Source organism: Ostrea edulis, chromosome 3 (genome assembly GCF_947568905.1).
Source record: "Ostrea edulis chromosome 3, xbOstEdul1.1, whole genome shotgun sequence".
NCBI classification, from domain to species: Eukaryota; Metazoa; Mollusca; class Bivalvia; order Ostreida; family Ostreidae; genus Ostrea; species Ostrea edulis.
In genome coordinates, this window is record NC_079166.1 from 75341557 (window position 1) to 75359356 (window position 17800).

A 17800-nucleotide genomic window follows, 5' to 3' on the forward strand; every position below is an offset into this window, starting at 1 on the left:
TATTGAACAAAATAATGACAGTCCATGAGGTTCAGCTTTTTGTTTTATGAAAGGGTCTGAAGAGGAACCTGTTCTGTGCTACACGAATATACACATCTAGTATATAGTTGAAAATTGAATAAAAAGTTGAGAATAGAAAACAAACTATATTGATTTGATAATTAAAAGTCTAGTGACTTTAACTTTAAGATATTTCATATATAAAATATATCAAATATATAAATGCAAGGTGAAGATAACGAACAGTGATCAATCTCATAACTCCTATAAGCAATACAAAATATATAGTTGGGCAAACACGGACCCCTGGACACACCAGAGGTGGGATCAGGTGCCTAGGAGGAGTAAGCATCCCCTGTTGACCGGTCACACCCGTCGTGAGTCCTATATCCTGATCAGGTAAACGGCGTTATCCACAGTCAAAATCAATATGCCAAGAACGGCTTAACAATCGGTATGAAACACGTCAGACAACATTTGACCCAATGATAGGTTGTATTGACGAACTAGATCGTTATAACGACCATACCTCATTCTCATACTTATGATATTGTTAAATACTGAGGGACGTTAAAATACAAAACTGTTGAATTTATCTAATTGTCTTTTTCATTTCATTAATTTGAAGTATACTACATTTTTGGCCTATGATCGTTGATAAAAAAGTCTTGCATTCATCAATGAAAGGTGACGATAACGAACAGTGATCAATCTCATAATTCCTAAAAGCAATGCAAAACAGAGAGTTGGGCAAAGACGGACCTCTGGATATACTAGATGTGGGATCCGGTGCCTAGGAAGAGTAAGCATCCCCTCTAAGACATCATTGCTATTTCCCAAGAGGCTACAAAGGACGTCAAAAGCAGAAGAAGAAAAAACATCTGGTGTGGTTCACGAATACCGGGTACATCCACCATTAGCAATTATGATGACGAGTAGGCGACATTCCATTGTCTGACAAATGGTCCAAATGGTTCTTTGAGGAATATTCTGTCATCCTAACAACAACGCTCTTTCCAGTCGTTATGAATTCTACAGCTGAGACTGACGACTGCATACACGTCTACCAAGCTCGTCCCAAATTTGTTCAATCTGATTAAGGTTTGGAGACATGGCCAATTGGAAGCAAAATTTTTATATTAAACTAACCCTAAACAAGACGATACCAAGGTCAAATCTGTCCCATGAAGTGTTGATAATTGAGAAACTGTTCTACAATGGCGCTTGCTTCGCCGTCATCAGGCAGCCGCAAACATATTCCACAAGTGACTTTGACGGATGAAGGCCTTTTAACGTTATGTTGTCACAATTGGTGGAACAGAATTTGGGTGATCATTTATGAACTTCGTTTAGTGATAGCATCGGTAAAGGGCAGCAAAATTTAGGCCTACGCTCAGCGCTTACGGCCTTTGAGAAGGGAGGGACCTTTATCGTGCCACAGTTGCTGTGACACGGGGCCTCGGTTTTTTGCGGTCTCATCCGAAGGACTGCCCCATTTAGTCGGCTCTTGTGACAAGCAAAGGGTACTGAGAACCTATTCTAACTCGATCCCCACGGAACAGAAACAAATAGGTGCTGCAGTTTTAAAGTCCGTTAGTATATATTCTTATCCTACATGTATATGCGTTGTACTGCCACAAGTCTCTATGGCGTAGTGCTCACATTTTTCGTTATATAACCGGAAGGTCGTGGGTTCAAGTCCTGTTTGTGTCATGGCTACGCCAAACAGAAGACGTAAAGATAGTTGTCGACTATGTTTTCACCAAATGGTCGCCATTAAGAAATGAGGTCATGGGTAAATAGAATAGGACTTTAAAAACCAAATTTCTGTGTTGCAAAAGTTTTGGTACATACAAGAAACCTGTCTCTAACAGCCCTAAGTGCGAATTATAGGTCTAACTTTGTGACAATTCACCTCCTACGGGCGACGTTTCAATTTCAGGAAGACAAAATCTTGAATGGACGTAAAAGAAGCAAGCAAATGCATACACGAAAGGTTAAGATAACGAACAGTGATCAATCTCATAACTCCTATAAGCAAAACAAAATAGATAGGTGGACAAACACGGGCCCCTGCACACACCAGAGGTGGATCAGGTGTCTAGGAGGAGTAAACATCCCCTGTCGACCGGTCACACCCGCCATAAGCCCTATATCCTGATCAGGTAAACGGAGTTATCCGCAGTCAAAATCAATGTGCCAAGAACGGCTTAACAATCGGTATAAAACAAGTCAGACAACATTTGACCTAATGATAGGTTGTATTGACGAACTAGATCGTTATAACGACCATAGAATTTGCGAATTGCTGACTTTAATCGAGACTGTTGAAACCCCTGTACCATCAACTTGTTTGTCAGTAGCTTGCCTTGATTTAAACACTGACCATAGGCAGACCAAGCTCTTGTCCATTAAATTGTATTTCAGAAATTTGGATACCCGTGCTAACATCGATCTCAAGTCATTTAAAAAATTGGAAATAAGGGAACCTGTTCATCATGTCTATTTACACTACTTGATCAATATATGCGGCTCACGGCGGGTGTGGCAGGTCGACAGGGGATGCTTCCTTCTCCTAAGCACCTGATCCCAACTCTGGTATATTTAGCGGTCCGTTTTTGCCCAAATATCTATTTTCTTTTTGCTTATTTGTATATATATAATATATATATATATATATATATATATATATATATATATATATATATATATGCATGTGTTTATTTAGAGGATGGTTTTTTGTTCTTAAAAATAGAAGTCCACCTGGTCATTTCTCTTAACATTGATTCTCGTTATCTGAATTTTACGTTCATCCAGGCATGCTGCATACATTGGATTAGCGTATTGGATGACATCACTTCTAATATAGTTTTACTATCAACTGTAAGATACGAACACCTTGAATACATACTTATTATTATCCGTGGAAATGTTGATAATTGTGATGAAAAATAATGACTCTAAACAAAAAACGTACAATTTTCAACTAGAAGAAAATGTGTATAAACTCGTGCAATATTTACAGGGATTTTTACATGTTATGTTGCACATATCTGGATTTCATACATGTAGAATTTAATTCATTGTATCTTAGAAGGATATTTTTTTTCTAAACAAAGGTGTTTTGTAATTCATTATACAATATACAATTTACGTATTAGTATGTGATAATTAAGAGAAGCAATATATGATAATAAAGAGAAATATTACCACCCTCTCACTATCTATCTAGATGTGATAAAAAAAAGGTGCTACTGATATTTTATTTTATATTACCTCCATCCATCTGACACTGGACACTTCTGACGTGAATTATCGCGAAGATACACATTACTTTTCCGAGTCTTTCCATCACGAGCTACTGGACCTACAACAACATTATTCCATGTTTTAATGGTTAGTAACAATTACTCTGAAACTACGGTAATGTAAAAAAAAAAACAAAAACAAAAAAAAACCATTCTTACACTGTTCTGTATACTTCATTTCATGAAGCGTCCAAATGCATAATCGGAAACTGAGCATGGGTTTCTTTGCATAATTGTACTGTGTAGTCCATTTTGTATTGTTTGTAGGAGTTATGAGATTGATCACTGTTCGTTATCTTCACCTTGCATTGTATATCCACCAGCAGTGCAAATAACAATTATAGATTCATTGTTCCCGGAATTAGACATGTAAATTCTAAAATAAATTGCGGAAATAAGCAGCCATTGGGTTAATTCATTTAAGGTAATTTCACCTTCTAGAATTATAGATTAAAATCTTTAATTTGAATGTTGATTCTTCAAATAATGTATCTTAGTAAGAAATAAAACTGATAAAATCAGTATGTTACGGTATCAATAAAATTTTGATCAATTAGAACAATTGATAAATCTGACGTTGTTATCAATTCAGAAAATTGCAATTTTCTTTAAACAACATTATCAAAATTTCACAAAAAATGGTTGTAACGATATATTAGTATTCATAACAATTTCGTGAAACTATTTCTTTAAAAAATGTACAAAATCTTGGTGAAAAATAAAGGAAATATATCGCATAATGGACTTGACAAATAATTTAATGAAAACAGAGTTATTGCCTTGGGATTCGATATTTTGAAACATATAATTGATTATTCATATATAACTTAGACTTTTGAAATATTTTATGGTTCACAGGATTTTTTACAATAAGACAATGAATTTTCACGTGAAGGCGGAGCAACGATCGTTCATAAAATTCTGTGTAGAGCTCGATAATATTCCCGTTCAAAACAAACGGAGTGAGGAAGATCTGTGTTGAGGACTTTAGTGTATCGCTGGCGATTTATAGAGATAATTTCAAATCAGAGTGAAAAAAAAGAGCTGGACGGCCGTCAGTTATCATTGAAGAATTAATGTCAGCAGTGTTCGAGTCGCTCGTTGGATCGAGCTCCTTGGATTTAAAAAGCTTTAACATTTACCGTACAGTCCGCACTTGGTCCCGGTGGACTTACATGTAGCTGTTTTACGTAATATGAAAGGAGTTGTGTGGCAATAAATTCTGTGAATTCAGTGAAATGAAACCAGCTAATCTAAAAATTGTAAGATCCCTGGATAGCAAGTGGTACAATAATGTATATGAAAAATGGGCGGCTAAGCATGAAAATGCGTCCGTTTAAATGAAGAATATTTTGAAAACGAATAATTCTTATAGAAACAGTTAACGTTTACATTACGTTACAATGACGTCGAAACATTTATGTTCGTTGCTCCGGGTCAGTTGACAATTGCAAAGTCTTATCTTATGAAGTAGAAAAATATCTTATTTGTTTCTTACGTGCTTGATCAAATTCTGGTGAAATTTCATAAATTTATCAGTTTTTTTTAGACGTTAAGGAAAATGTCTCAATAATTTTCAAATAGCTCTCATAGATATTGTCAACGAGAAAACACAGCATTTATTAAAGCTCTATGTGTCATAGTAATTGGATATTATCGAATGGGGAAAAACTCGAGACGAACCGTGTTATTTATCATATGTGATATTTTTGATAAAAACAAATATCATATAAAATTCAACACTTCTTAGCATTTCTAGGTCAATAAGGCGTATCGTTAACACGAATAAAGCGTATTGAATTTGATGCAACATGATTCTACAGCTCCTTCGACTACAGATCACCTACCTTTGTCTCTAACGTTGTTCCAGGTAAATCTAGGTCACAGAATCCACACAGGTACTCAGTTCCTTACACTATTTATACATTATCAAATCATCAAGATGTCAATCAGTGGGAAAGTCTCATTTCTGTAGCATCATCCAATTTGATTGGTAGATCGTATTCTTTAAACCAAAAGAATAGTATAGATATGCTTGCTTCTGGATGGCAGCAAACGGTGTCACCAGACGTTAATCGGTTGTAGCAAGTTATTATGATTACCTAATGAGCTATTAATGTGTCATTAGTGGTAATGAGTACGTTTAACGTTCATAAATTGACTACCCATTAAAAATGAAATTCTCATTAAAGCCTTATTAACCTCTGAGATCCCTACATCATGCAGTGATTTTCAGTCACCACGACAAACACAGTAAGAGGTAAACATTTTCACTCATGACAGCATGGCGGTGTCGCAACGTCGCATTAAACTTTTAAAACCCTGTCCTGTCGAAACTTGCATACTGGCGTCATTAGAAAAGGGTGCTTATCTTTCGAAGTCACAATTCACAGAAAACTACCTCAAAATTCCTGAACTTCATATATCAAAATCGCGGAAACTTAAAAAAAAAAACACCAAAAAAACCCCTCCACACCAAAGCTTAGCTTGTTTGTTGTATTTGCTTACATCCTGGGTTCATTGGTAGTATAAATAATTATATGACAGTTCTAGCATAAAATTTATATATGCCTGAGAAGAATTCTAGTTAAATATTACATGTCATTAATTTACTTGAATGAGTACAAATAATGGCACAGTCTACTAAATTCGTAGAGGTTTTCAAATGAAAATGTTATACATCACTCAAATTTATTTATGTATTTAGTTATACCGATATTGTTTAATTATTTTAGTGCATATTGTTTCTACTATTGATGCAACATTAATCATAGATTGAATATATATTTATAACTATAGTATTTGATTTATCTTGCATATATAGATTTATGTACAGTCATATATACTTGTAGCGTACAAACATGTAAGAAGAAATATATATAACCGATCTATTATCCAAATATACTGATATAATATATGGAACTGTAGAATTAGAATTCTTATAATTCAACATTTCAATTTGATTTGAGACAAACATTTGAGGTCAGATAATGATAATACGGATATCAGTTATTTTGTGAAACTTATGTCTAGGACCTAAATGGTGTAACTTTGTATGTACTTTACATGATTAAAGTAATGCCATACTCGCTATAGGTTGCATCACTCTATTTATGTGGAGGTTCACGTCGAATCATGGCCGAAAGAAAATAATTCCTGGAACTTTGCATGTTTTATGGGACTTTCCTTATGAGGTAGGCTCTCCAATTTTTTATGAGATGTGAATTCAAGTATTGTGTTTGAAATTTTGTGAGTAAAAACCATGAACGAAGGATTTAAATATTTGTTTGAATTTTTGTTGTAGAGGTGGGTGATTTGGCTTTTGACAAGCTGATTTTGCACGTGCTTGACTTCGATGTAAACAAACTCTCACGCCTCGCTGGATAGGTATGTATTTTTTGGTATGAAAATGCTCATTAAGAACTGTACTACATGATGTGAAAATACAACTTCTGAAAAGTTTACTTTAAGGCAGCAGGGTCAGGTCAAAGGTGAGTAATTTCGGTAAGAACATATAGGCAAAATTAATAGAGTGGTGCAACCTGCAGCGAGGCAATCCGGGAGGTAAATGTTTACATATACACGTGTTTGGTGTACTTTTTTAAATCGAGATGGGGAGTCTGGGTAATTACATAGACATATTTAAAAAAAACAATGGATGCCACGTGGCGAGAAGAGAAATTAGCAGTTTTATTAGAGAAGCTAGATAGGAGTAGGGTCAATGGGTTGGGGTGTAATTTTTATGATATTAACTTGGCTACAAACAGACGGGGTAGGGGGAATATCTATGGCAGAGTTAAAATAACATTTCCAGAGGGTACACGTAAAGTTTTATTGGCACACAGGCTCATGTACATGTTACATACAAATGCATTACACATTCCACATAATAAACATGTATCACACATATGTCACAACAGTCTTTGCATTAATCCACTTCATTTAAGTTTAGAAGCACCACACATAAATAACGAAAGGCAAACATGTACACATTTAGTACCTAAAGTCTGTCTGAAGCACCCGGGATATCCAGATTGTCTTTTTGAAAGTTAAATCGAGGTAAGTCAAATTTCACTCGACACTATTTTTTTTCCTGCTTACTGTAGGAGTGTTCGTTACTTGTCCTTGGGCTACACTGTGGTAAGGGGGGGGGGGGTCACTCATGCCCTTCAGATACCCTGTTTGAGTCTCGGCCCCTCTCTGGAAATATAGCTTGAACTTTTCTCTCACAAGGACTTGTCTCCTGGTACGATAGGTCTTAGATCTTTTCCTCTGTTTGCTGTGTTCGTACAACTCTTGCTTTCTTTTCAGTTGCCGCGTAAGACGAGTGCCTTCAGGAATTGATGAACCGAGCGCAGCACACTTGAGGGCAGTCGATTTTCCGGGTCCATGATTCATCCGGTGTATAGAGGAGAAGATCTGAGGCTCAAAGTTCCGAGAACAGGTAACATTCTTTGGGTTGGATTTTGAATACCCTCGATGTAGTCCCTCAGACTTCTGAGTGTTGGTTCCATATCTGGTGGCTATGAGTGTTGTCCGGCTGAATCGGAAGTTGATGAGCTGGCGTAAGGTTTCCTCATCGTCATCAGTCGGGTTCAGTGTTCTGGCATGGGTTGGGAGGTAGTCTTTGGCCCAGTGTCTTTCGGGTGTGCCGCCACAGACGAGAGAGTGTTCGGCACAGGTCTTGCCACATCTGCCCGAGTAGCAGTGTATTATGGCATCCGTGGCATAACTCAGGGTGTTGACCAGCTTTCCTGCGTCACCTCGGAACTTCTTGACTGCTACGTCGTATTCTGCGGTGCATCTCTTCATGAAGTCCACCGAGAATTTTCTTTTGACGGCCAGTTTTTGGGCAGCTGTACGTCCAGGAAACATTTCCTCGCTGAACTTGGCATTGTCAACTGCTTTTTTCTGGGACTGGGCTAGATGACGGGTATCCCTCAAGGATTCTACCGCTAGACCAGACTCGGCCGTGGCCCTCTCGACGCCCCGGAAAGCAGCACTATCCCCGTCTGTGGTGAAGTGGCTGATTAGTGTGGGCTCTTGATCGTTGAGAAATTCCCGGCAGATTTCCTCTGTTGCCTTGTCTTCCCTCCCTATGGGATCCTGTAGTTGTAGGTTGGCTGTGCATTTTCCAGGGTGTTCCGGGCATGGGATTTCGTGTGATCTTCTCTTGCAGAGCTTGTTTTTGGTGATGCAGCCAATAATTTTTTTCTCTTCCGTTACATTTTCAGACATGGTATATGATGCCTGGGTTGCTGGCTGAAAAGGATTTCTGTCTCGAGACCAGTACAGAGGATTATTGTACCGCCCATCACCTTCCACAGGTATTGGTGTCTCCCGTGGGAACCCACAGTTCTCGATGAGGTCTTTGAGGTGAGCCCTGTCTCTTCGTAAGTCCTCCTAAACCATTTCCACAATCATGGGCCCAACCTTGTTTGCATTTTGTTGTAAACAATTGGCTGAGGGTGCTGGACAGTTGAGGGCATGGAAAATTTCCTGCAGTCCAGTTCCCATGATGGGATTGTCCAGGAGGGCTACCCACACAGATAGGTTTGGCTTTGCTGGCTTGGGTCCACGTTTTCCGGTGTCGACTTCCTCGTAGAGTTTGGTACTCTGGCTGTGGTAAGTGCAGTACTTGCACTTTAGGCTCTCTACCCAGCAGACTCCCTTTTGTTGTTCAGCTGGGTAGTCAAATTGAAGGTTGGTTGGGCAGTTTGGGCTCTCTAGTTTGTGCTGGTGGTAAGCTAAGTTGAACATTTCACACAGTTTTCCCATGTGAAAAAGTCTGTATGTGTTCTTCTCGTTGTCGGGGATGCAGGGAGTTTTGGTCTCGTCACAGGTGCCCCTTGGCCACAGTTGCATGATGGTGCTTAAAGGCTGCCTACTGTCTGCATGGTCTTGTAATATGCATGCTCCCGTTTTACTGACTTCCTCCAGAGTCTGTTTCCTGGTGTATTTAATCTCTTTTCCCCTTCTCTCCCATCCTCCATGGGCTGACCCCCTGCGGCGGCCATCTTTTACTCTGAAATATCCACTTTTTGCCTTACTTTTTCCCTCCATTTTTACCAATTTTTTTACTGTAATGCTAGTTTTGTCTTTCTCTTTCTGTTATCTGAAATCTAATGATTGAGTTTGATGTTTGGATGCTTAACATCTCCCAAAGTGACAATATGTATTATCTTGTTTCTACAGGACCCCCCTTGACAGCTCAACTTGACCATGTTCAGGAAAATCAGAATGCCTTGCTGGGTGCAGTGAGTAATGTTCCCCATCTTCCCATTACAATTAAAGATAAGATAATTCTACATGATACCAACTATATTTCAAAGGAATTGAACAACACATTAATTAAATTTGATAAGTTTAATCAAGAACATCATCACATTTCAATTGCAATTTTACACATCAAATCTCAATAAAATATAAGTATACCACACAAAATCACCAACAATTTTCCTATATACAAGGTAAGGCCTTCCACAACAATATACAAAAAAATCACTGTCATCCATTACAAACAAATAGGCGAAAAATCCAAATTTCACACACACACATTTTCTATCAGAATTGCTCAAAATGGACTCAATTTCATCCAAACACACCTCATTTACCCAAGGCCTGTTTCACTTCATAAAGATCAGAAATAAAAAAAAAAATGAATGTACAGTCACACACACATAGCATTCAACTTCTTTTTTATGAAGTTTATTGAAATTTAAAGAAACCATATTTTTATTGCAGGTTGCATCAATCTATTTATGTGGAGGTTCACGTCGAATCATGGCCGAAAGAAAATAATTCCTGGAACTTTGCATGTTTTATGGGACTTTTCTTATGAGGTAGGCTCTCTAATTTTTTATGAGATGTAAATTCAAGTATTGTGTTTGAAATTTTGTGAGTAAAAACCATGAAAGAAGGATTTAAATATTTGTTTGAATTTTTGTTGTAGAGGTGGGTGATTTGGTTTTTGACCAGCTGATTTTGCACGTGCTTGACTTCGATGTAAACAAACTCTCACGCCTTGCTGGATGTGTATGTATTTTTTGGTATGAAAATGCTCATTAAGAACTGTACTACATGATGTGAAAGTACAACTTCTGAAAAGTTTACTTTAAGGCAGCAGGGTCAGGTCAAAGGTGAGTAATTTCGGTAAGAACATATAGGCAAAATTAATAGAGTGGTGCAACCTGCACGTCACATGCGATCGTAAAAGACGGAACCAATATTGGTCAGTTTCACCATTTCGTATTTTACCGTTTTGACCGTGATCGGTTTGATTTATACCGTGCAAAAAGCGTATCCTGCAGTCAACTGTAGCTGTAGCCAATGGCGCGGCATAAACTTCAAGGAAAATATTGTAAAGAAGCGAAACTTAAACGTTTAAACAATTTATCTCGGGCTAGAGACGCACGATGGGATAAACAACACGCGTCAGACTCTTCCACCGCAACTAGATTAACGCCTATATCCAACTACGATCATACGTATACCTGCACCGACGATCTCATCGTTTGTCAACAAACGGAGATCGAACAGGAAGCAGACGACCAGGGAAAGGAATCAGATTGGCGATGTGGACGTAGAATAGTTGAGTTAGGTAGGTACAATTACACATAGTATGATTAAACATTTAAAATATAACGACAAAAAACTTGGACTTTGTAAAGTTCTAACAATCATAGCCAGGAAATAAGCCAATACCAATCCAATATAACCTGAACCTTTACTGACTGTTACTAATACTTCACTAGACACATAAACACTATCAAAGTGTCCGTCATTTACCTTTAATTGCAACAGAGATTAACATCTGATCTTTATTTTGCATATATGATTTTTCTAAGCCAGTATTTCAGCCCCTATTCATTTGGGTCTGGGGATGTTTTATTTTATCAGAGGAATCCTTGTTAGGATATTCTTTGAAGACCCTTTGATGATAAACATTAAGCCTTTAAGTTTGATGCATGTAGATGGTATATTCATTGTGTAACTTAATTCACCATGATTAATGCATTTGTAAACATTTTAGATCAGGTTTTAATGAAAGCATGTGTATACTTTTTGTGAATTTTTACTGGGGAAGGGGGTGGGTTAGTGTATATTTCCTCTGTATCTCCATCTGCATATGTGTAGCTTGCAGTACGTGCCAGTCCTTTCCATGGAGTGATAATGTTTTTCCAAAATGATAACATCAGTGTTATATATTTATAATATATACCAACAGAGTACAAAGCCAAAGGATAATTTCTAAAGCTCACCTAATGGTACCTGCCTTACAAATTCAAATACAACCTACTGTATTAAATATGCAAGAACTGATATTACATTTTTACTTGCAACAACCAGGTACTATTAAAATATATGCTAACTCTTAAACATACATGTGAAATTATTTGTATCGATCGAATTGTTTGTCTATCATCGTAGCTCAGTGGTTAAAGCATTGGACTGGTGAACCGCAGATCTCGAGTTCAAGTCTGCCAGAATCTTTTGTTCATGTGTGTTGAAATTATCCTTTTTTTGTTTGAAAATCATGTTTTTATCCAATTTGTATATTTTTTGTCTTTTTGGCATATATACTTACTGTATATCATCATATCTTTTATAATTAAATCAATTCATACTGATTTGAAAAACTATTTCTGGTTGTAGTGAGTCACATTGATTGATAAACACCTTTCTAATAAAAAATGACACATTTGTGAAGATAACTTTTAGGCATACATAAGTATTTCTCTTGTTTCCTATGCAGTGGTTCTTGCTGATGGTCTTAAAGCTTGCCATTGGTGTGGCAGTCCTCTCCATTTAAAGGAATGTGTAGGAGAGAAAAAGTTTGGACTAGCACATATCCTGTTAGTGAAATGTTGCTATTCAGAATGTGGCCTGGTGAATGATGTACCGACTGGAAGTAGGCACAAGACAAGTACATGTACGAGCGCTTGGGATGTCAACACTAAATTGGCTGCTGGTATAAAATGGCTTTTGTTTTTCATCATATATCTAAACCAGATTATTTTCTTCTAAGACCCACAGGTAAACCAAGATATACTAAATTTTATAGGTCTATTAGCTGCTTTGAATATACCAACAATAACACAGAAGAGTTTGAAGTCCAGAGAGCGTGAAATCGCAACTCATCTTAATGATATGGTTGACCAGAGCTGCAGTAAACATCTTGATGAGGAAATTAGATTGTAAGTGCAATGCATTAACACTATGTAACTATTTGTGTCCAATTAGGCCAAATAAAAAAATGTGTGTTTCCAGTTACCCGACTGTCCCTAGTTTTGTAATATGATTTTGGCAAATGCATTGATTCCCACCCCCCTGTATTTATTTTTTTCTTTGAAATATATATGTAAGAATTGTCAAAACTAGGGTGATCCCTACCAATTTTGATAGGTATCTATCACACCATATATAAATGGTACATGCAAAGAAGTGAAAGTATAAGAAAATTGTGTTTTCATCTAAAATCTATCGTTAAAAAATTATTATGAAAAATATAGAATAAAATCTCTACATAACTACCCATTTTTCAAGGGAGTGAACCGGAACCAGACATATTATTTTATTAGGCCTTAGCACAAGTGTTATATATTGATATCAATATGTGTATGAATCTTGATAAATAATCTAATATAGTACGACTAATTTTAATGACAGGAAATGTTCCCAACAGAAATGAAAGTAAACTATAAATATAAGAAATAAATTTCATGTTTTGGAAGTATGTGAGGGTATGAAGCGCAAACATGCTTCATGATGTATGCTGGTATAAAGCATCGCAGTTCATACCCTTATGTATATTTTCAAAAATGAAATTCATAAATATTTATAAAGCTATTGTGAACATTCACATTACTGAAGACATATAATACACATGGTCAATCTGATTACTGATGATAGTTTTGTTTATCTATAACAGACTGTTATAGTGTTATGTATACATGATAGATCAATATCAAAGTATTTTCAAATATCCTCCATTGTAGATGTGATGGAGACCTCACTGCTGGATTTGACGGTGCTTGGCAGAAAAGAAGAACTGGTTTAGTCTATAACAGTTTTACAGGTTAATGCAAATTTTGACATGGATACATATTCAGGATAGAATTTGCAAAATTACTATAACAAAATTCTATATGAAAAAGTGCATTCCATTATTTTTTCAACAATGAAATATGCCAATTTAGTTAGTGCGTGTGTATAATAAGTTTAATAGAGGTAATTGGATTATTTCCAGTCAATAGTTTGAATCTTTTTAGGACATGCATCCCTTATTGGCGAGAAAACCAAAAAATGCATAGGTGTATCTGTGATGAGCAAGAGATGCAGGATTTGTGAGTCTGCCCGAAAAAGAAGCATTACTCCTAGAAAACACAACTGTTGTCACAACTGGTCTGGTTCAGCAAAGTCTATGGAACCTGCGATGGCATGTGGGATGTTCCAGGATGTAATTGACCAAGACCAGAGAGTATGTTATTTTTCAGATTAGAATAAATCCAATTTATAACATACCCGGTGGAACAAATTGTTTATGATAAAAAGTTCTTATTTTAGTGTAATTGATTGTCTGAATAAGTGGAAAGGTAACATTTTAAAGAAAATATTGCAAGTACCGATGAAGATTAAGATGAAATGATCAAATTTGTTAAAAAGATTTTTTTGCTTTGTATATAGGTGCAGACTTTAGTCATGGACAACGACTCAACAACAATTGCAAGGGTGAAAGCCACTGTTGATCCAACTATCAAGAAAAAGTCTGATAGCAATCACACAAGGAAAGGATTCACAGGGAGTCTGATAGAACCCACAAAGCACTGAAAAACAACAGAGTGCGGTTACATATTGAAAGGTGTTTCATATACTGTGTGAAACAAAACAGTGGAAAATCAACACAGCTAGCTAAGGACTTGAAGCTGATAGTTCCTCATTTGTATGGTAAAATTATCAATCTATTTTTAGAATGCTTGCGATTTACCATAAAGGTTTGTAGTATCGTTTTTCAAAAGGGGTGAGGTGGGGGAGTTTGCTAGTATTGTCCACAAGCCAAAAGAATTCAACAGATGTGTTATTTCGTCCAAAAGTCAAAATCCGAGAAAAAATGGGGTCACTAAATAGATCTTGTATTTATTGTAAAAATAAATAACTGCATGTAAAAATAACATAAATGAACATTTTGAATAAGGGCCGTAGGGTTCGTACTTGTAAGAGTAGTATGCAAACAATATTTTAACGTTGTGCATGATATCAATATGAAGCATGTGAAGAATGTGGTAACATATAAAAACCTGACGGCCCAGTCTCTAAGTCACATTGCAAGAAAGGTTAAAAACCGAAACACCTCTTTTCCTTTACGCACGTCATTTTCCGATACAGTGAGGAATAAAACGTGCCACTACCTGCAATACCTGATGTCAAATATACAACCCACACCCCAGTTCTGCCAGCATCCTCGAACATATATGATTTTGTAAAAGATACAATTCTACCCGTGGGGGTAGATCTGTTCTAAATCATTTTTTCTCGAATGATTATATTAGTAGTGTTCTACACATTTTAAAAAGTGATTATCTAAACAATTTCTTTAAATCAAAGTACTGAGAATAATGATAGTCGCTAGGCTTGACTTGTTGTGATGCTGTTTGGATATACAAATTATGATATTACCACTAAGCGTGAACAGTACATAATCCTACACAACCGGTACATGTATTTCCTTTTACCACTGCATGACTGGTGGTTACGTTGTTATATTGTAAAACATTGTAACTATATCCATACCGCAAAATATGATAGAAGGATGGGACTGTCAACAATTTACCTTTTTCTTACATTGAAATCGCCTTCCTCAGATCTGATGTCTATCGTAAATATGAATCTATTCAATGAAGCGTGGTAGCCTTTGTCTCGTATACAAAAACACTTCAAAAGACATTCAAATTACCACACCATATGTGACTTTGCTGTATTTCAGTTTGAATGTTTACATAATCTAATCGACGCCGCGTGGTAACCGCTGTCTCAGAGGAGGAAAAACTTACTATATACGTTTAATGGAAACTTTTAAAGGTACACTCACATACCAAAGCAAAAACTTCTTCAAACGCTTCAAAAGACATTCAAATTACCACACCATGTGTGACTTTGTCTATATGTTGTTTTTTATTTTTATTCACATGACTTTTTCTTAGCTTGAAAACCGGTTTTCAAATATTACAAACAACTTATTGCATGATAACGGAATGTAAACTGTTAAAATTGAAAAATCTAACCTCATGACTAGATGTATAAATGTTTTGTACCTCAACAGTTAACATGAAGTTTACAGTGAATGTGTAAATCTCCCTAGAGAAAACAGCACTTATACTTGCACCGTCGGATGGACTGTCCCTCGTGCTCAAAACAACAGTCTTGGGCACATTAATCATATAATATTATCAATCATCACAAATTCATACACAGACCATTCATTCTGGACAAGAGAACCTCTATAGGTCACGTCATCAAGAAGAAATCACCTTTTCAGAACATCTATGGAAGTACATATGTAGCAGCAAAGCAGTGCAATCACTACGTTATTGATGAAGACTATGAGATCGGCGTTGATGGTTAAAATGTTGTCCCACGGCCCTAATAAGGTTGTAATTATGCCATATCATATCCATTTGCAATAGTTGAATCACATATACCTTCTCGGTAATTAATTAATAAATGAATGAAAGGTGAAGATAACGAAGAGTGATCAATCTCGTATCTCCTATAAGCAATACAAAATAGAATTAACATTATACATAGAACATATTTATATATTTGGAGTTGGATAATGCTTTGTGCATACAAATTGATTGTTCTTTCATTGAGTCTTACTCTTGTTGGCGCATTTTGATCGGACCATATAAAAATTTCATCATATCTAGCTGATACTGGATTCCCTTACATTCATTAATCTCTCTCAACGGCAAAAGTTTTTATGCTTTAAATTCGTCCGACTTTTTGTGTATCTAACTAATAGCGGAACAGAATTAAAATATAGTTGAAGAGTGTAAAAGTGAGAAGCACCGCTTAGTCGTCGCTGACAAAACGTTCTTGTGGTGGGACTGGAATACTTTTATTTCTGAGAAGATTTGTAATCTGTCGAGTATTTCGAAGTACCACCATTTCCATTCTGGTGCAATTATTTCCACTCAAGCTTTTGTCAAAGAGACTTCTGCTGATGACGAGAAGCTCATTACATTGTGACGTGATTCCACTATTGATTTATTCTGCAGGAGACTGCCTCTGGTTTTGGCTAAAGGTTAAATAGCTGGATATTTGACATTATGCAACATTGGTTCAAGCAATGAATTTGTAAATCTTAGGATTCATAAGACAGAATTACAGGTACCGTCGGGTAAGATCGTTTGCTAAAGACCCAGTCAAAGATGTAGCGTGCCTCGCTTTGACTGAGGAATGGAATGTTGCTGATTGTCACTGAACTATGTTTATTTGTTTACTATTCAACTTTATTTATTCATTCATGTATATTTGTGTTCGAAGTTATTTCTAAACGTATATGTAAAATGATTGCGTAAATGTGAACTTAATCTGGAATGGTATAGTTGATGATGTGTCATTTTTGTGCGATTTTACCAGTGTTCCAGATTGTTGGAAATTGAAATGCTTACCATTTCAATGAAATGTTTCATTTTCAAACAATACAAGATCAAATATTTGTGTTTTGAATGAATACATTACACTAATCAATTTCTTGGCAAGCAATTTTTCAGCATAATATAAGACGTCATATGACGCTACAATTTCTTTACCTTAACGTTGCTATCATTTTTACAGATGTGTCCCAAAATTGTCATTTAAACGTTAAATAATGTAATATCATCATACAATTTGCATTTTTATGAAGAAAAAATTATACATAGTAAAAATCTAGGAAAAACTAAAAACCTGAAAAATTTACCATAAGGGCCTTTTCTCATGACGCGAGTGATATCAATAATAGGGATCTATACATTCATATGTCGAATCGATATATCGCAATGAACCCAACATAAAAGAAATGAAGTCCTCCACATCTTCTTCATACTTACATATTTCACTGAACATAAATGTAAACGGCAATCTAACATTTCAACTTCATTTAAACAGGATGACCACAGCAGCATCTTTATCGTCAACTTCCTATATTTATGTAGGGACATTCCATTGTATATGGTGTTTCTATCTCTCAACGATTCAATACGACATGCCCATTAAGTGTATGTCCTGCTTATGATCATTTTCTAAATCGAAAAAAGGTTACTGATGAATATTTTGATGTTAGAGGAATTTCAACAGTCTTGTTTAAAGTATTTCGCAAATTCTAATGATTGTTATAACTATCAAGTTTGCCAATACAGCATATCATTGGGTCAAATATTGTCTGACTTGTTCTATGCCGAGTTTTAGGACGTTGTTGGCACACTGATTTTGACTAGGGATAACTCTGT

At 36.2% G+C, this 17800-nt stretch overlaps 1 protein-coding gene across 1 annotated transcript; it reads left to right on the forward strand.

Annotated features, from left to right (window-relative positions):
* Nucleotides 1–10598: 10598 nt before the first annotated feature.
* LOC125673339 (uncharacterized) lies at nt 10599–15130 on the forward strand. The gene is made up of 6 exons (XM_056161112.1): nt 10599–10908; nt 12064–12279; nt 12373–12505; nt 13307–13386; nt 13580–13788; nt 13995–15130. The coding sequence occupies exons 1-6, from the start codon at nt 10638–10640 to the stop codon at nt 14136–14138; spliced, it is 1053 nt and encodes a 350-aa protein (XP_056017087.1). The 5' UTR covers nt 10599–10637; the 3' UTR covers nt 14139–15130.
* Nucleotides 15131–17800: the final 2670 nt, after the last annotated feature.